This window comes from Enhydra lutris, unplaced genomic scaffold (genome assembly GCF_002288905.1).
Source record: "Enhydra lutris kenyoni isolate GAN:26980312 unplaced genomic scaffold, ASM228890v2 scaffoldscaffold33, whole genome shotgun sequence".
Lineage (NCBI taxonomy): Eukaryota > Metazoa > Chordata > Mammalia > Carnivora > Mustelidae > Enhydra > Enhydra lutris.
Window position 1 is genome coordinate 4,920,270 of NW_019154117.1, and position 16,711 is coordinate 4,936,980.

At 43.8% G+C, this 16,711-nt stretch overlaps 1 protein-coding gene across 2 annotated transcripts in view; it reads right to left on the minus strand.

Moving 5' to 3' along the window:
* The window catches only part of LOC111153617 (programmed cell death 1 ligand 2), a 54,524-nt gene that overhangs the window by 13,210 nt on the left and 24,603 nt on the right, over window positions 1-16,711 (minus strand). Inside the window, exons 4-6 of one of the 2 annotated variants that reach the window (XM_022512759.1) lie at window positions 9,672-9,914; window positions 4,327-4,353; window positions 2,960-3,094 (exon numbers count right to left, since the gene is read on the minus strand). In XM_022512759.1, coding sequence (XP_022368467.1) covers window positions 2,960-3,094; window positions 4,327-4,353; window positions 9,672-9,914 — 405 coding nt within the window. Of the gene's footprint in view, window positions 1-2,959; window positions 3,095-4,326; window positions 4,354-9,638; window positions 9,915-16,711 lie in introns of both variants that reach the window. The other variant, XM_022512758.1, reaches the window with a different exon arrangement.

The window sequence follows — 16,711 nt, forward strand, 5'->3', positions numbered from 1 at the left end:
GCTGGGGAACTGACCTGGCTCCCCAGGAGCCTCCCGGCCTGTTCGGAAGCGGCAGCACTGTTGGTGAACTTAGCCTCCTGACAGTCTGTAGGAGGTGGGGAAGTAGAAGCTGTAAGAGGGAGACATTGGACTTCTGGCTAAGACAGGCAAGTGGGTGCTCAAGGTATTAATTAGAAAATTAAAAGGGAGGCAATTGCATTTGGAGCCCAGGGTATTCAAAGGGGCCCTAGATATATAAGGGTGTGCTGAGTGTATTGAAAGAAGATGTAGGTACTACGGAAGCATCTCACAAGGGGATTTGCTGTAATGGGTGTGACGAGGGGGCGGAATCAGGGGAGACTTGATGAAGTGGCAACTTCACTGAGATTTGAAGGATAACAAACTTCAGTGAACAAGGAGAAAGAAGTACTTTAAGAAGAGCAAATGCTGAGGGTTGCCAGAGGGAAGGGGGGGCGGGGTAATTGGGGGATGGACATTAAGGAAGGTACGTGATGTAATAAGCACTGGGTGTTATATAAAACTAATGAATTTCAGACCTGTACCTCTGAAACCAATAATACATTGTATGTTGTTAATATAAAAATTGATGTTGAACAAAATTACTAAAAATGAAAGATAACAATGAATTAAAAAAGAAGAAGAAGAAGAAGAAGAAGAAGAAGAAGAAGAAGAAGAAGAAGAGAGAATGTTGCCTGAGAAAACTCAGAATTGAAGGAAGCCATGGAGGAGGTCCAATCATGGAGACATGGTAGACTAGTGGCATTTAAAAGCCTGTTCTAGCTAAAAGTGAAAATAAACTATATCGGAAGTGGCAGGAGTGGATGGAGGGAGACAGCTCGGAAGGTCCTGTTCTAGTTCAGGTGAACTCCAATAGGGACAGCGAGGTTGGGTCGATAAGCCACGAAGAGCTCATTCTCATGTCACCACCCATTTTACAGGTAGAAAAGCCATCTAAAGAAGTTAGGTGACTCGTACAAGGTCACGGAGCCAATACATGGCAGCACTGGGTGCAGACCTAGCCTTCTGACCCTGGCTTGGAGCTCGACTAACAGTGCCAGCCATTCTCAACCTTTTTCCATGACACATGAGTCTGTGTGCATGGCAGATGCATTTCCGCATGTGTGCATGTGTCTCCCATGAGAGAAAGCAGAACTCAGTGCATGCGAGTTGTGGGGTGGGGGTGAAGAGTGGGTATTATATAGGCAGCCATGATTTTACTCTGGCTCATTAAAAACAAAAAAGGAACGATTTGCAGATTTATTTGCTTAACTCTCGTTAGCAACAAGGGTCTCCCACCACAGTTGGCACCCGAGTCTTACACCCAGCTTGGAGCTACAGATATCCTTGCCCCTTCTTGAGACTGGGATGAAGGATGAGGGGAAGAAGTTTTTCTTCTCTATCTTGAGTATGACCCATTTCATTCTTCCAAAGAGAGTCAAGACAGAAAATTCTTGCTCATTCCTGAGGTGACTGAAGGGTTGTCAGGCCCCAGGCCTAGAACTAGGTATAAATCTGTTTCTGAGGGGTGTGCATGGGAGAGGAGAAAGAAGATGGCAGAAGACAAGATTCTAATGAGGGGCATCTACCATGCTTCTCTGGGGTCACAGACTTGCAGAAGTGATCTTGTTTAGTTAAAGTTCTATCAGTTGCTGTAAATCCTCCTCTATGGTGAGATGCCCTTCCTCTCCATTTCTGTAATTTCTCTCTCTTTCTTTTTCTTTTCCCCTTCTTCCTCTTTTCCTCCCTTCCTTCTTCACTTCTTCCTTCCTCCTCATCCCCCTTTCTGTTGACAATAGTACGTCAGATTTTATAGCAGAGGGTTTTGTGGTTAGCACACAAGTTGATGCATACATAGGGCAACGGACAAACAGAGCACGAGAGAGAGTATCAGAGCAGGAGCAGAGAATATCTTATGGCAGAAGAGAACACAGAAGTTAGATTATAGATGTAGCATGACAACAACCTAAAGGTCCCCCGATTCTCAAAGAGTGGCCACGCCAAATTCCTATGGAATTATTTCCACATGTCATTTCTTTTCTATAGACAAGGCCATGTGTAGACTTTGGGAGCAGCTCATTGGGTGCTGACAAAGGAATAGTTTAGGAAAGTACCAGACAGTCTGCAGATATTGTGGCCATGGTTCAAATGTTGCACAACAGGAGTGGATGGGTGACAATAGGACAGGCTAAGGAGGGACTCCTGGAGCTGCTGAAAGACTTCAGGGCACCATCAAAACAGGCACTTTTCCTGTCCCCAAATGGCCTCACACACTTTTCTCCTTTCCTTACGAACCAGGGCATTCAGATTCCTGGGGGTTTGGGGGAAGGCTTAGCTCAGCCTTACACCCAGTTGGGGGAAACGAAGGATGAGAACTGAAGGAATCCTCTGAAGCGATCTTGGTACCCTCCCACCCACGAACTCTGACACACAGCCATCCGCATTGCCAAAATAACACTGATCTCATGAGGCTAAGGACACTTCTTAGCTCAAAGAACAAAGCAAACTATTTTAGCACAGGAGCAAAACATTCCTTTTAAAAACAGCATGGGGGGGGCGCCTGGGTGGCTCAGTGGGTTGAGGCCTCTGCCTTCGGCTCAGGTGGTGGTCTCAGGGTCCTGGGATCGAGCCCCGCATCGGGCTCTCTGCTCCACGGGGAGCCTGCTTCCTCCTCTCTCTGCCTGCCTCTCTGCCTACTTGTGATTTCTCTCTGTCAAATAAATAAAATCTTTAAAAAAAAATAAAAATAAAAACAGCATGGGGATTTCAGCTCACTGAAGACTAGAGCCATTTTCTTCTGGGGAAAAATCATCAGGACGGGCCCTCTGAGCCCAAAGTGATGCATGAGGCTTTGAGGAGATTCGTGGGAAACTGGGAAGCTGTAGGCCACTGGAGAGAAGCAGAACCCCACACTGCAGACACCAGTCCATTCAGTTACCTTGAATAAAACTCAGGTACTTACCTTTTCTAAAAGGAAGCTTTTGGAAGAGCTGTTTTCTTAGGCCTATCATTGTAGCTACGAACATCAAAACAATGATGAAGGAAGGGATGAAAACATGAAGCAGCCAGTTTGAAGAGGTGCCAGGTTCTTTGCCACCTGGATGAAAAAAAGGCACCAGAATCCCATTACATGGTAGCTTAGAGGTAAACCAACAAGTTGGCCCTCTGAGTAGATTATAACCAACACAGCCAATGTGCAGTGAGCATTTATTCCATGCCAGGTACTAATCTGTGTGTGCTGCGTGTACTAGCTCATTTCCTTCTCACAACCCCCTAAGTGGCAGGATTTGCAATGACCCTCATTTTCCTGATAAAGACAGTGAGGTGCAGAGAGTGTAGGAAACTTTCCCAAAGTTACACAGTAAGAGACAGAGCTGAGATATAATCTAGGCTGTCTGGTTCCAGATTCTGTGTTTTTCATCATTCTGATACCTCCATCCATCCATCTATCTACCTATCATTATCAATTTTGTTTCCAGTAGGATAGTCTCTGAACCCAAACATGTCTTCTCTCTCCACTGTCAAGCACTCGCAGTGCTCAGAAGCTATGCCATTAATCGTTCAATTTCAAGAATTAACAGGATCTTTTGGGAAAATATAATATTGTAGATAGTATTAACGTACAAAATCCAGTCATTCATACCTCAGTATGAATTACTACAATGGGGTCTTTCCTTGGCTCAGCTAATCAATGTTCTGGCACTGAGGAAATGTGAGTTTAGTAGAGAGGTGGATGAGACGAGCAATTTTGGAGACCAGGGAAGGTCTTGTAGAGGAGAGCTCTGGGTATCTATAGATTAGAATACGGGCTCCAGACTGACAATGGGAAGGACTGGAGGGGGCTTCATAATAGGAGGTAGAAGAGTACCCAAAGTAAGCTGTGCTTTTTCCAAAAGCCTGAATTTTGCCCTGTGGAGTAAGTTATACAGAATAAACACAAGAGCCTAGTCCAGGAAAAACCTGGCAAAACGGCTGGGGAGGAAGGGCTCAGTCCTGCCAACTGCCTTCCCTCTCTCCCATCTCAATACCTTCTGAGAATTATTGAATTTTTTAGCTGAGAAGGGATTAGACATCATTTAATCTGAGCCTCTCATTTTAGAGCTCAGGAAGTAAGGCTCAGAGATACTCAATAATCTATCTGAGGTTATCACTGCTAACTAAGTGGCAAAGTAAGGGTTGTGAGCCTGGATCTGTTTGATCCAAAGCTCAGGCCCCACAGGTATTTGTCTCTACTGAAAACAGTGTGGGGAACAGTAAGCAAGAAAGGATTCAGAAGCCCTGCTCATCTACAGGTTGGATAACCCACACTGACTACAACTGATTCTTTACTTTTTAGGAAATGCTTACTAAGAACCACTGCAGTGGCTACATGAGTCAAGGAGCCCTGGGACCTTCAGAGTCCTCACAGCAGGAGAAATCCCTGCCTCAGCATCACCCTGCAAACCTGTGTCCTTTGCAGGTTCCTTCAAAGCCCCTTCCATGTATATAAGCTCTATCCATCCCTGAAGACTTTCTAACAATGAACATTGGTGTGCTCAACCTGCAAGGATTTGGAGTGCAAAGACTTCACCTGAGTCACCTCTGAATCCCCTATAGAGCCAAATACCATTTACATGAAAGATGTCAGTAAGGATTTGGGGCGATAAATTAATCATCTGTCTACCTAGTCTGCCTGGCCCAATCCTTCCTGTCCTTAGTTACCTTGTGGCAGACTGATGTTTATCCCTTAAATCCATTCTCCCTGTCTTCCCTATTAGGGCATTAGCTGGACACATGGCTCCTCAAGACTACATTTTGGAGCCTCCCCTGCAGTTAGGCATGGCCAACCATGAAAACTCAGTTCAGGTCATGGGTCTTCTGAGTCTTGGCCTTCAGATAATGGATAGGTCTTCCACCATTCTTCTCCCTTTTGGAAACATGGATGTGGTAGTCATCCAGCTTTCACAGTTCCAAAGAGACAATATTCTACAGAATGGGGGAGCAATAAGATGGAAAGAACCCAGAAGGAACAGAATATAGATACTTCCCTGCTCTGAGTCACCTTCTATCTCTAAATATTACATAAGAGAGAAATATGTTCCTGTCTTGTTGGAGTCATATTTTGAGGTCTCTCTGTTATGGAAGCCTAGTCTATACCCTAATATATATTCTTATAGATTATTTTACAATAATTACATGTTACTTAACAATGATATGATGATGCAGTGGAGAACTATGTTTTATCCTTGCCACAATCCCATGCACTCTTGTTAGAGACACTATCTTTTTCCCCGTTTCCACATTGAGTGCTGAGGACTTTGCAAGCATGTTTCATTCAATCCCCACAATCATGCTCTAAGGTATCTATCATTATTCACCCTTATTCTACAAATGTGAGACCAAGTTCTAGGATGTCTCGGTTATATGTTCATGTTCTCAAAGCTAACAGCAGCAGAAAGAGAATTTAAAGACTCTTGAAGACTGTCAGAGAGTCCCCTCCAGGTCTCTTGGGACCTTCACTTCCTAACCCACAAGAATGTTGTTAGAGTTATTTCCAGTCTCCAATTTCATTACATGTCCTCATGAAAATGCAACAAGGCTGGCCAAGCAGAAGAACCCTTGTTTCAAAATGAAAATGCTTTCATTGCCCTTTCATTTCTGGTTAAAAATTAAGATGTTCAGTCATATCCTAGAGCCACTGGAGCACCTCCCATCACCACACTCTCATTGCTGTATTTGCTTTATTCATTGACTTCTGAAGAAGTATGTGGTGGGTCACAGAAGTCAGCAATGAGCAGCTCAACTGATGAGAATGAGTAGAAAGGGGACAGTCATAAGACAACTTAAAAATCCCTTTGAGGGACGCCTGGGTGGCTCAGTTGGTTAAGCAGCTGCCTTCGGCTCAGGTCATGATCCCAGCGTCCTGGGATCAAGTCCCACATCGGGCTCCTTGCTCATCAGGGAGCCTGCTTCTCCCTCTGCCTCTGCCTGCCATTCTGTCTGCCTGTGCTTGCTCTCTCTCCCTCTCTCTCTCTGACAAATAAATAAATAAATAAAATCTTTAAAAAAAAATCCCTTTGAGAATTAGATGTGAGGAATCGTGGGAGGATGTATGACTTTGGTCATTTGTTGCTGGTATTTGGACCACAAACTAGGGGATCATTTGACTGCTGAGATCTGGCAGCCCACACAGTCTGGAAGCTGGGATAATGGGACTGGGATTATTAAGGCTCATCTTCCAACCCACTAATCTGTCATTTATTGAACACTTAGAATAGGGAGACTGCTCTGTTTTTGCTTTCATCTGGGTATAAAGAAGACCCATGTGAACAATTAAAATACATGGAAAGTAAAATAGCAACGAACGATAAAAGACATATATAGTCACAGGCAAACAAAGTCATGGTACATGTAATCAGTCTTAGGAGGAGAGATAAGGTAAAAACCTCTTGTGCCCCGGAGTTCTCTAAGCTGCTCTGGAGAGAGGGTGGGCTTCAAGTTGGTGAAGAGGGTGATTATATTTTATGTGGGAGAAACTGCCTGAGCAAAGAAATCACGAAAGTGGGAGATGTGCAAACAAGTTCAGAGAGCACATGGTGAGGAAGGGGAGCTGACTAGAATGCAGGAACAATGTCAGTGGGTAGAAGCATGGATATAACTCTAAGCATCTTGGTAGAAATGAAGTCATAAGAAAAGCCTCATTTTTAGGGTCAACTTTGAGTAAAAATAGTGAACTAGGCAAGTTGGTCTTTCAAAATTTTCTATCTCTTTTTATCACAGTGACGATCCCCAGACTTGTCACCTTATGAAAACTGAGCTGTAACTAATTCATACTAGAACTTCAGAGGCATTTAAATGCTAACAATCACAGGGGGATTTATTTTTCTTGAAATTGCTTAACTGTCCTTTGCTGTGTGGAATCTCTTGCCTAGTTAAGTGCAAGCCAGTACTTTGGATGGAATGCGGTTTTCCAGAAGGGTCAGGGAAATAGGGGCCTGGGTAAGATGAATTTAGAAATAACTAGAATCTAGCCTTTGCACCACTGATTACATCAGTATTTTTTTCTTTGTGGTGGAGAAGTGAAAGAGCACACTGACCATTCCTCTGGAAACCTTGAACTAGTGAAAAGTTACAGATGAAGTAGGGTGGCCCTTCTTTCCATGGAAGCCAGCATAGCTGACGGCAGACTCAACAGCTTGTGGGTCTACATCAGCTCAGGATCTTCTAGGATATCACTCATATATGCAACTGGCGAAGAGATAAGGAGACCTTTGTGCAGCTAGAGATCTTTCACCCATCCTTGCCAGAATTGTATCCACGCAACCACCCCCTGACATGGCTCCTGGGCTCCAGTCAGCTCCCCTTCCTCACCACGTGAGTCTCTGATTTTTGTGACCTGCATGCTCAATAGTAACAATGAAAAGGTAATTACGACCACTGTTCAGGACAAGACAACTAAAGGCTCAGTTCTCTCAGGCCTGGAACTCAGAGTCTCCAGTCCTCTCCCCACCCCCAGAGAAGCAGACTGTGCCATCTGAAGTGCTGAGTGAGGGAAACCTAGAATGTCCGGTGGATGAGAGAGATCTCAATGACCAGTTATGGCTTGGGATCAACTGTAGCAGCAGGAACTGTAATCTGTTCTCTGAACTCTTGCATATGAAATCTTTTGAAGAGATCATGGCTGCCTCCCAGCCTGAAGGGTTAGTCACAGTGGACTTAATGTAGGGTTGTAGGTGAACTTGAGCATGCAAGGGACAGACTGCTGTAGTCCTACCCCACCGCCTCTCACTTCCCCTCTAACTTCAGCCATGGCTCAGCAGAAGTCTAAATGGATTTCAATCACCTCAAATGGCTACTTTGCTTTCTGTCCTGGGATGACTCTGACAGTGCAGATGCTGGGGGGGGCTCACTCAGCACACACGCATGCATAGCTCATGGGGGAATGGCCTGTGCAATCCTGGACACTACTGTCAATTTGTAGGGGTGAAAGTAGATGACCTTCACCTGACGTGCTCTGAGTGAGCATCTGAGGAGGCCATCTGTACACTTCTCAGGTGGTCCTTGGGTATCTGGGCTCTGTTTTCCCAACAGCAACAACTTTGATAATGTACCCTTATGTTTACTCTTCCTTCTGCTCTGTCTGAATCGCCCCAACCTCTCCTTTTTGCTCCCCGAGGTCGCCACTTAAATACTTAGATGCTACACAAGCTCCTGTCACACGCTCTGTTTTGTCTAACTAACATGAAGGGCAAAAGGTGAAATACAATGACAACACAGTAAATTTTCTATAAAGTCATATTTAAGTAGTGCTAGGGACTGTCCTTTATTCGGAGATTATGTCCTTTACTGGTATGGTAGGAGAATACTGAGTCCCCTCAAAGAGGTCCATGTTTGAATCCCTGAAACCTGTGAACATGTTATCCCACATGGGAAAAGGGATTTTGCAGATGTGATTATATTCAGGACCTTGAAATGGGAAAGTTAACCTGAATTATTGGGTTGTGGGAAGGCATCCAATGTAATTAGAAGGGTCTTTATAAGGTGGAAGAGTGAGACAGGAGAATTAAAGAAAGATGTGAGGACACAGAAACAGAGGTCTGAGGCATGTAGCTTTTGGCTCTGCAGGGGGAGGAAGGAACCATGAGCTAAGAAAGGCAGGTGATCTCTAGAAACTGGGAAAGATGAGAAAAGGAACTCTCCCTTAGAGCCTCTGTCACCCTATCAACACCTTGGTTTGAACCCAGCACAGCCCCTTTTGGATTTCTGATTTTCAGAAGCGTAAGTTAATTAATGTTGTCTTAAGCCCATGAAGTTTGCAGTAATTTGTTATAGGAGCACTAGGAAAATTATGACGTGCTTGGTGATAAAATGACCTCTTATGAAAGAATTTTGGTACTAGATATAAGTTGCTCTTACTTAGCAAATAAATGGTCTTATTCGGCAAATAAAAAATAGACTCCCAAAATCGTGTGAAATTGTCCTGGTGTCTGAAGATCTAAAGGGTGGGACTCAGCATACTCAGCAAAGGCTCTGATTTTACAAAAGACCAGTTTTCCTTGGAATCCCCATAACCACTTGATTATCAGCAAAGCCAGCAAAGTAATATTCATCCTGCTGATTCCTTGCACTGTGCCTGAGTCACAGCGACTCACTTTTGTGGATATTTTCTGTTTCCTCTTCAGATCCATTCTCTACACTGCCACACTGTGCTCTGAGCTCTGAGAGGTTGACCTTTATGGAACACATCAGTGGACTCCCTTGTTTTCTGACTTCTAGTGGCTTCAGCCAATGGGAGGCACCAGCAGGAGATTGGGAGGTGGGAGGAGGCGGAGGCTGGGGAGTTCATTTACCCAGCTTCCATCTTGCAGAGTTGTTACAGGTGGCGGAGTCCCTCTATTGGAGGCCACTGCTCCTGTCAAGGGGCACTTTCCCTGCAGCTCCCTTTCCCAGGATTCAGTAATCCCTCCAACAGTGGTAACTGCTTCTCTGACTGGGGAAGCCCCAGGGTCCTGCAATACTCTTCCTAGCTTCTCTAAATCCGGCCACACCTTCATACATAGGTCTTTCATCCCTCTGTCCTCAAATGACTCATTCTGAGTGTGCCATCTATTTCCTGCCTAAACCCTGACCGAGGGAGTTAGGAAGGGGGGAGCCACTCTTACCACTTTCACCATATTCAATGACGGCTGAAAAACGTTCGTCCATGTTAGCATTCCAGAACACACAGCTGACGTTCCCGCCAGGGTGCAGCTTGAGGCGCAGAATGCTGGTGACCTGGTAGAGGCCATCAGCGGTCTTGATGTGGCTGGTGTTGGCAGGAACGCTGATGTTTGACCAGGATACTTCTGCCAACGGATAACCTTCAGCCTGGCAGGTGAGCTCTACCTCATCTACCCCGGGGATCCTAAGTAAATAAGTGTTTATTTTCTTGTAGGAAGCTGGATAATAAAAGAAGAAAAAGAAATAATCTTTCTTTTCTGGTTCCGAGACGGCTTTGGACTTGATAACACGCGAAATGAATAAAATTATCATTATCGATACTAAGTAATAATGGCCTTACTTTTTTACACATTTCTTTGCCTCAGATAGCACCCTATTTACACTGAATGATATAATTCTTATAACAAAAATGGCATTGTTGATAGTCCCAATTTTTGTTGGAAGTAACTGAAGTGAGATTGAGTATTTTTCCCAAAGTCACGGGGCTAACAACTGGGAGAGTCGATGTTTGCACACCAGAAGTCTGATTGCACATCTCAACAGTACTTTATCCCACCACACTCTGTGGCTTCCTGTATTATTCCAAATTATCTCACGGCTGAGGACTGGAGAAAAGAGAGGGGGATAAATAAAATCACTTGATTACCCCCACATTCTTGGTTTATTTGTTGCTGCTTCTACAGGAGAAAATTCTCTTCCCACTTCCCTCTTTCCTTTCTTCTCTGTGAGATTAGGAGGAGAAAAAATAAAGACCTAGAGTCTGTCTATAAGTAGTTTGACTATATCTATTACTTGCTTCTCCTGTCCAACACACACACACACACACACAGTGAGCCGCACACACTTGTGGTACATGCTGAGTGAATTAATCAAACATCGCTCCCTGCCCTCTAGGAAACAGATCTAAAACGAATACAAGTGACATTGAAAGCAATAGGAAGACACAAGGACAAATTGTCCAATTATTTTAGATGATAGCCTAAAACAAACAAATATTGATAACACATGCAAATACCAGGGAATACGGGAAGTAACCTGTTGATTTTTCAGTGAAGGGAAGAGGAAATGCATACTAGTTTTCATTAGGTAGGAAATATTTAAGAAACAGAATTTTGATACAAATTTTGATCGCATATATGGCACAGGGGTGACAAAACTATTTTTTTTCTTAAATTGTTGGGAGGAGTAGAAATGAGCACACCCTTTGTGAAAAGCGATTTTAACTTAAAATCACGATAACAGTGAGGTACTAAGGGTTTTCTAGGTGCTCAACTTCGTGCCCTGTGATTTTACATCCTGCTGAGGGGAAAGGAATGTTCAGGCCCCTCTTCACAATTTTTGCCTCTTTGTGTCCCTGTGTTAAGAGTTGCTAATTTGATTAGTTATGGTCAAAGATGCTCAGTGGGTCACAGTTCACTGGACTGGGTGACTGAGTCTTGAAGCACGGTTCACAACCCACAGCCCTCTCTTAAGTTCTTGCCTCCATGTGGGAAAGCATACTCAGCTGGGCCCGTTGGCTGGCCTAGCTCAAAAAACCTCTGATATCTTCCCTGCTCATGGTTTTCCACCTTCTGCTGTAACTGGATGGGTGAGGTGAACTTTCTTACCCATGACGCTGGATAGATGAGTAACTTCAGGGTCTTCTGCAAACCTGAACTCTAAGCTAGGATGAGGGTGCAAGAAAAAAGAGGCCCCAAGTCATGTTCTCCAGTGTAGACCACCAGAGAAGCCCTGAAGCTGGGAGAGGGGAAAGGAGAAAATCATGTGCTCATCTGGTTATGAATTTAAAAAATGGAGTTCATTTCCCATTTGGTTATTGATTCTTGTACGTATAGCTTAGAGAGGAACAGAGGTGAGTGGCTCTAAAATCTGATTCTATCTCTTTAACATACATTACCTCATTTAAACTCTGTAAGGACCCTAGGAATTAGGGAAAATTCGTTTTCCTATTTTATAAACAGGGAAACAGCTGGAATCTGGGGTGGGGTGGGGGACTTGAACTCATGCCCTTCATGGCTACATTATTCTGAATCATCATAAGAGGAATCTTCATAAGAGGATGATTGTCTATGTAATAGCAAAATGTTTGGGGATGGAGTAACAGACACAGGAAGGGCGGGGACTTAGGGGCACACGGGACTAGTAGAACATGAGGAGAATCAGGTTTTGAAGCAGCCTAGTGAGGACTTGAACTGGTTAGACTTACCAGTCTCCTTTAGGCCAATTTTGATCTACCTCTGGCAATTTAACAGTATCTGAAGCATGCATTTTGAGGACTCACTTATCTTTCATTATATTTATCTATACTATTTCCCCTTGGTTTGATGTCCTCTTATGATCATTTATCCTATTACATTGCAGATTATTTCTGTAAGCACTGGGGTCTTTGAGGGAGGGATGGAGGAGAACAAATGGATGCAATGTGTTGCATATGAAGGTCTGGCCCATTCCTGCAGGGGAGCTCAGAATAAGAAGCTGCTCTTGGGGGCCATGTTGAGAGGTGATTTCATCGGTAGGAGAGTCAAGAATCAGAAGGGAGGCTGAGTCTGTAACCTGGGATATACAAATGAGGGAGAAGATGAGAGAGATGTTCAACTAGAAGAACCAGCAAGGCTGGGAAAAGGGATGGGCGCTTACAACCTGCATGTATACAATATTAAAGATGTCTCCACAGCCTTGTGCAATTCGGGAAGTGGGGGGAAAGGCATCATTATCAGCCACACACAATGGGGAAGCTGCACCAAGGAGGCTATTCTTAGGAAAAGATGAGTAAATTTTAGAATTTCAGAGCTAAAAGTGATCTTCCAATTCAAACGAGTCCAATTCCTACTCGGCTGTTGTTGTGTATAAGTTTCACACGCGTCAATAGGCCAAGATGGCGCTGTTTACACAATTCTTCTATTTTCTTTTTTGTTTACTTTACCTGTTGTAATAGAGTTGAAATCTCCAAAAGATTGTGGATCTATTTCTGCTTTTAGAGAATTTTTTTGTGTTTTTTTTTTTGTGTGTGTGTTGTATGTTCTGAAGTTATGTTGTTAGACATGGACACATTGAGGACTGTTACGTCTCCCTCTCATATTGACTTCTTTATCATGATGAAATGTCCCTTTTTATCTTTAATAAAGATAAAAGGAATAAATAAATAAATAAAAAACAATAAATAAAATAAAGATTATCTTTTCTTTTTTCTTCCTTTTTTTTTTTTTTTAAAAGATTATCTTTTCTGATATCTGTAAGCTGCTAGATAACTAACTTTTGGCTAAATACATCTATAAATGGAAACTCCTCCTGCTAGGAGCAGCCATTACCATGATTAGATAATAAGAAAGCTAAACTTTCACTGGAAAGATCATTCTTCTCCCAAGTCAAACTTTGCCTCTTGGCAGCTTCAACCCCTTGATAACTGTCTGGTTTACTAAGTCAATGTATGAGCTACATAGTAGTTAAGAACGTGGTTAGATTAGGCTTGAGCCAAGGGCTGGTTACGTGACCTTTAAAGCCCTCAAGTTTCTCCTTTATAACCAGGTATCATAATACCTATCCTTAACAGAGGTGTTAGGGTGATTGAATGAGCTAGGTGCCTAGAGCGTAGTAAAAATTCAATTAATATTAGCCATGATCATTAGCTGCTAAATATGATCCTTTGGGTATTTGAAGGTAAGTGGCAAGATTCCATATAGTCTTTCCCTTCTGGGTAAAACTTGCCTATTTTCTTCAACCATATCTCAAAGGACAATTTTTAGACCCAGTTCCACATACCAGTCTTTGGATTCACTTTGTTTGCCAATGTAACATGATCTATATTCCAGATTTTACCTAAGCAGTATGAAGTGCAGGATGACTAATTACTTCCATGTGTTGAGCACATTTTAGGCCCACATAGGGTTTTCATGCAGCCTAAAGTCATAAATGTTATTAAATGAATGATCCAGGTGCAGCTTTGTTGGCTGTAACAACTCTGTGGGCACCTGCAGACTGTCTCCTGGTTGACCCAAGAGCATCCATCACCCTTCGTCAGCCTTGAGTCAACACCTACCAGCTATTGAGTCTGTTACAGTTCTGGTCAACTACACCACCATTCATCTCACATTTTACCAGTTTACGCACAAGATGTGTGCTGTGTGGATCCTGGGCCTGTCTGCCCTCAGATCCATCCCGCAAGTGTTCTGCTCTGCTCTGCTCTGTGTGAAGGCCGACTCTGCAGGCCGTATCTCCCAGGCTCCTGACAGCCCACAGGAGGCACAGTGGGAAGTCTGGAGGGCAAACAGGAGGGAGAAGTTACGGTGTTTCCCCCCCAATGCCTTATGCTCCACGAGCCTCTCCAGCAGCCCCCACAGTTTCCTTCCTCCTGCTGCCGCTGGATGGGCCTGCTGTGGTTCTCGTATCTGCTCCGTGACTCAGGCCGCTGAGCTCCATTAGCCCTGCCCCCTTCCTCTCCCTCCAGTCCAGTGCAGGCAGCAGCTTCTCGTTATTGCTAATTGCTGATTCGCCTCCCTGTTCCCCCTGATTAGTTACTCTGTCTGTTCTAGTAAAAGAATTTCTGTTTTCAAATTTAAATTTCTGCCGGTTTGAATGGTTTCTGTCTCCCTGGTCATCTCTGACTGAAGGATCCCTATGCGACTGGCCACTCTGGCATAAGCAGCCGGTGGTATTATCTGCTCTATCATTGTAAGGACGTAACGAAGGTGAAAAAATGTAGTTTCACACGCCTTGGTCTTACAGAATGTAGGCAGGTTTCTAGGAATCGCTGACGGAAATCTTTTAGGCTTGCTCCCAATTCCTCTGTCAGATGACCTCGGAAGGAACCTCGGGTTACACAGCTTGTACTCCCCAGGAGCTTTTGCCCACTGCGGAATTCAGAACGTAATTGTCAAACTCCAGCTTTCCTTATTGCCCTTCTGTTTCCCCAAAGGAGGAAAGGGAGAGACTTAGCCCCATCACTAAGTGCTTTAAGCCAATGCTTTCTCTAGGTCCAGAGGCCAACTGTCCCTTATCCTTTCAAGGCTGCCCTGCTTCCCTTGGGCTGTTCCCTCTCCAGGTCCTTTGTCATCCCCTCCTCCGGGTAGAGGCCATGGTGAGAGAAAATGGAAGCCTTGTTGCCTCCTTCCTCTGCTCACTCAAGTCGAACTCCCATCTAGCCTGGGCCTTTTTGTGGGTTTGAAAGACTTCTGTGAGCCTCAGTCCACTCTGGGGGTTGGCGCTCTCCCATCCCCCTCCTCATTTCCTACTAGGGTTTTGGGGGCGGGTTTGGCCCTTCTGTTCCCAGGACTTCTGTGTCTGTCTGGGATCCTTGGCTCAGGCCAGTTCTCAGCCTGCGGGCTCAGTCCCTGGGCTCTCTGGCCTCTTCTCTTCAGCCACACTCCCTACCCTCTCTCAGACAGGTTCCTCGTTACAGCTGCCTGTCAGAACCCTGTGATCCTGTGTCTTTTAGACTCTCTAGCCCTTCTACCTAGTACTGTTTTTCCTGTGCTTTTAAAAAAGTAGTTTTCTTTTCACTATATTTAATATCAACTACTGCCCAGATATCAAAGTAGGTGCTATAAACCTGTTTTCAAGTTTATGCCATAGATCAGGCATTTTAAGGAAGAAGCACATACTTCTTCCTGTCCTGTTTTATTGAAGCAGATCCTAACTGAGGCACCGGGTCTCCCCTGATCAGGATAGGATACTCTCAGGTGATGGTCTTCAACTTTTCCTGTTTTTGCTTGCATTCCTCTTAAAGGCTGTGACACAGTATGCACCATCTCACACATTTATTAGGTAGGTTCTTAAAATTTTTTCTAAGTGTGTGTATTGGAAAAATATATAAGGTTTATCATTTTATAAACATTATATATTTTAAGTAAAACAACGATTTCCCTCTTACATATGTACCTAATGCTGTCTAGATATCAAAGGAGGTATCTTTTATACACCCCCCCGTCCTTGGAAAAATACATATACAAATTCTCCTGTAGGCGCCTGGGTGGCTCAGTGAGCTGGGGCCTCTGCCTTCGGCTCGGGTCGCGATCCCAGCGTCCTGGAATCGAGCCCCACATCAGGCTCTCTGCTCGGCGGGGAGCCTGCTTCCTCCTCTCTCTCTGCCTGCCTCTCTGCCTACTTGTGATCTCTGTCAAATAAATTAAAAAAAAAAAAGAAAAGAAAAAAAATTCTCCTGTAGGGGCACCTGGGAGGCTCAGTCGGTTAAGCATCTGCTTCAGCTCAGGTCATGATCTCAGGGTCCTGGGATTGAGTCCCACATTAGGGTCCCTCCTCAGCAGGGAGTCTGCTTCTCCCTCTCTCTCTCCCTGCGTGTTTTCTCCCTCTCTCAAATCAAAAAATAAAATCTTTTTAAAAATTCTCCTGTAATGGTCAGAGCTTTAAACTCTCTCTTTTTCACACTGTTTCAGTCCATGACCTTCAGCTCCCATTCCACTTTTCTATAGGATTCTATCCAATCTCAACATGTTGTATTGGGGATCCTTATATTTCTGTGCAACAACGAAACACGTATAGCTATTGAGATTAATTTTTTGCTTGTGATCACAAGGCTTCAAGTGTTCAGTTTCCTTCTGGACTGAAATCTAATTTCTATTATCAGAACACCTAAAATCAAAATGTAAAATATTATGAATATTGATAATGATTAAAAGATAAGAGTTTTCCTTCTCCTAATGTCCTCCATGGGTGTGGTGCATAAACAATGAATCTTGGAACACTGAAAAAAAAAGATAAAGGTTTTCTGGAAATATATCCCTTAAGGGGACGGGTGGGTCTCTCTTTTTCAATTTGTTCATGTATCCAAGGATGCATATGGTTGTTGGAATGAGGCAAGACTAGCCTCAGCTCTATTTCAATTTTTCCATTTTTATGACAAGAAAGGCTAAGGAAACTTGCTCATACGAACAAGTAAGTGGTTGTGGGAGGAGTTTTGTTATAGAGATGTCATTTCATGCTCAAAAGCCTTATGATTTATATGGCAAAAAAAAACAAAACAAAAAAAAAAAAACAAAACAACAACCCCTACTTCATTTTT